Raw genomic sequence first — 2,200 nt, 5'->3', positions numbered from 1 at the left:
AGTGTGCTGCATGACATGCGCTTCGACGCGAGCACGAAGGCCGAGCTGCACCTGCGGGTCGACAGTCTCTTGGACCAGCTCGTCGTGGTGCTCGACTCCAAGGGCGCCGAAGCAGTTGCGCTGCTCGAGACGCTCCTTCGCGACCAATGGAAGGAAGATGCATTAATGTCGATTCAGCTCCTCGGCACGATGCTCTTCCAGGCCGAAGTCGACGTCTTCCACGCCAGCGTCACCGTCATCACCGATGCGATCGCCGGGTTCGAAGTCGGCTTTGTAAAGTCGACGGACGACGGCAAGATTCCGCTTCTCCCACTCGGTAAAGACCCGGTCGAGGACGAGAAGGAAGCCGTCGTCGCCCCCACCAAGGCGTCGGCCAAGAAGAAGGTGGCCGTCGTCGAAGTCGAAGTCGTGCCGCTCACGCCGGCGCAAGAGGTCGCCGCTGCGTATCAAAGAGCCAAGGACGCGCTTGCCACCGTTGCGTCCAAAGCGCTCAAGCTGCCGAACGTACCGGGCTCTGCGACGCCAAGTGGCGCTTCAGCAGCGCCGATGACAACCGCCAACAAGAGGGAGAAGGATGCCGGCACCGCGACACCGGTCGCCAAGAGGGACACGATAGCGTCGTTGAATGCAGTCGCCGGCGTCGGCTTCGAGTACGACTACGTACTGAGTCGGCTCGCCGCGCTGCAAGAGCGCGTGCTCGACACGATGGGCTACGTCGACCTCGTGCTGACGTCGCTCGAGGACGACCTCCGGAGCTTTGTCTCGTCCCGCCTCGCGTACGAGAAAGACGCGATTGCGTCGCTTGTCAAGTGCATCCGCGACGCGATCGAGCACGACGAGAGCTTGCCGTACCGGCTCCTCCTCGAGGTACACGTCCTAAGACACTGTGGTGATGGACACTCATGTTTTGGTGCGAATGATGCATCTAGCCGCGGTCGATGGCGCACATGCCGCCGCTGCACCAAGATGGACGGGACGTCCAAGCACGCATTGACAGCAGTGTCCGGGTGATTGCGACGCCGAGCGTGCCGCTGTACCCGTCCATCGAGCACTGGGACGACATGTACTTGAACACACGCCAGCTCAACGGCGTCATGGCCATGCTGCGCGAGCTCGCCACGTCGACGCTTGGCCACACGATCGACGTGGTCCCGCGGGCGACGTTCGATGACGGGCTCGCGCGTCTCGCGGGGCGCCCGACGACGACGCTGCCACCGGCGTGGCGCAGCAGTCTCAGCAAGCTCGGCGCGTACTTTGATACAAAGCATTGCGGAGTCGTCAAGGCGTTCCCGGATGTTGCCCGCGTGCTGCAGGCCAAGCACCGCGTCGACGAGATGGTGCTGCATTTGTAAAAAGAAACACAAAACTCCAATCTATTGTACTACTTGTACTTGTCCGGGGTCGAAGCGGTGCCCAATGAAGCTACGTTGCATGCAGCCTTGTCCGGGCTACGCTGTGGGGACTACTGCTACCAACGGAATGCCCGTGCACGATGCATCCCTTGGTGCTGCGTAGAGGCGTCGAGATGTGTACGATGCGATGGTAGAACTCAAATGCAAATCGTCGTGCTGTATGTAGACCACAAAGGACTAATCGAAGAAGGACGGCGACAGCGGCTTCGTCGCATGTCTCCGTCTACTTGGGGAAGCCCGCGTTGTTGGACATGATGATGCCGACGATGACGCCAAAGATACCGAGCGCACTGGCGAAAATCTCGACAATCAAAATCTTGACGTACAAGTTGGCGTTCTGGGCGTCGGCCAGCGCGCACGAACTACCGGCGATGCCGACCGAGATGCCACTCGCAATGTTGGTGAGGCCGACCGCGAGGCCGGCGCCAAAGACCGCGTAGCCAGCAAAGTAGAGCTGGTTGAGGTCGAGCGGCGCGTCGTGCGGGCCGCGCACGCCGGGCACCTCGACCTTGTTTTGCAAGATGATCGAGATAATGACACCGTAAATGGCCGTCGCCTCGCAGAAAATGATCGACACCAAGTTCTTGGAGCGAATGCGCGGCGCCTTGACCGCAGCGCCGAGCAAGCTCGAGCCCGTCAAGAAGATGCCCCTACGCCGTAGCTCCTCTTAGCACGAGAAGAGATGGACCGAGATCATCGCATACCAGGCCGCGCCGATGACCGAGAAGCCAAGGCCGACGGCGATACCAATGTTGCCCCGACACTGTACGGCGAAATGACTCGTGAGG

The 2,200-nt window shown here is 61.0% G+C and overlaps 2 protein-coding genes across 2 annotated transcripts; one reads left to right on the top strand and one right to left on the bottom strand.

The window, feature by feature from the left end:
• Positions 1-15: 15 nt before the first annotated feature.
• SPRG_18510 (hypothetical protein) lies at positions 16-1,352 on the top strand (the record flags this gene model as incomplete). The annotated part of the gene is made up of 2 exons (XM_012357957.1): positions 16-867; positions 930-1,352. 2 exons carry the CDS (start codon positions 16-18, stop codon positions 1,350-1,352), a joined length of 1,275 nt encoding a protein of 424 aa, XP_012213347.1.
• Positions 1,353-1,635: 283 nt separating this feature from the next.
• On the bottom strand, positions 1,636-2,175 carry SPRG_18497 (hypothetical protein; the record flags this gene model as incomplete). The annotated part of the gene is made up of 2 exons (XM_012357956.1): positions 1,636-2,062; positions 2,117-2,175. Coding segments are annotated over 2 exons (486 nt in total), but the record flags the coding sequence as incomplete, so codon positions are not given.
• Between the last annotated feature and the right edge of the window lie 25 nt (positions 2,176-2,200).

Source organism: Saprolegnia parasitica, assembly GCF_000151545.1.
Source record: "Saprolegnia parasitica CBS 223.65 unplaced genomic scaffold supercont2.1264, whole genome shotgun sequence".
NCBI lineage: Eukaryota > Oomycota > Saprolegniomycetes > Saprolegniales > Saprolegniaceae > Saprolegnia > Saprolegnia parasitica.
Note: the sequence above shows the minus strand (reverse complement) of the source record. Positions and strands in the feature narration are given on the sequence as shown.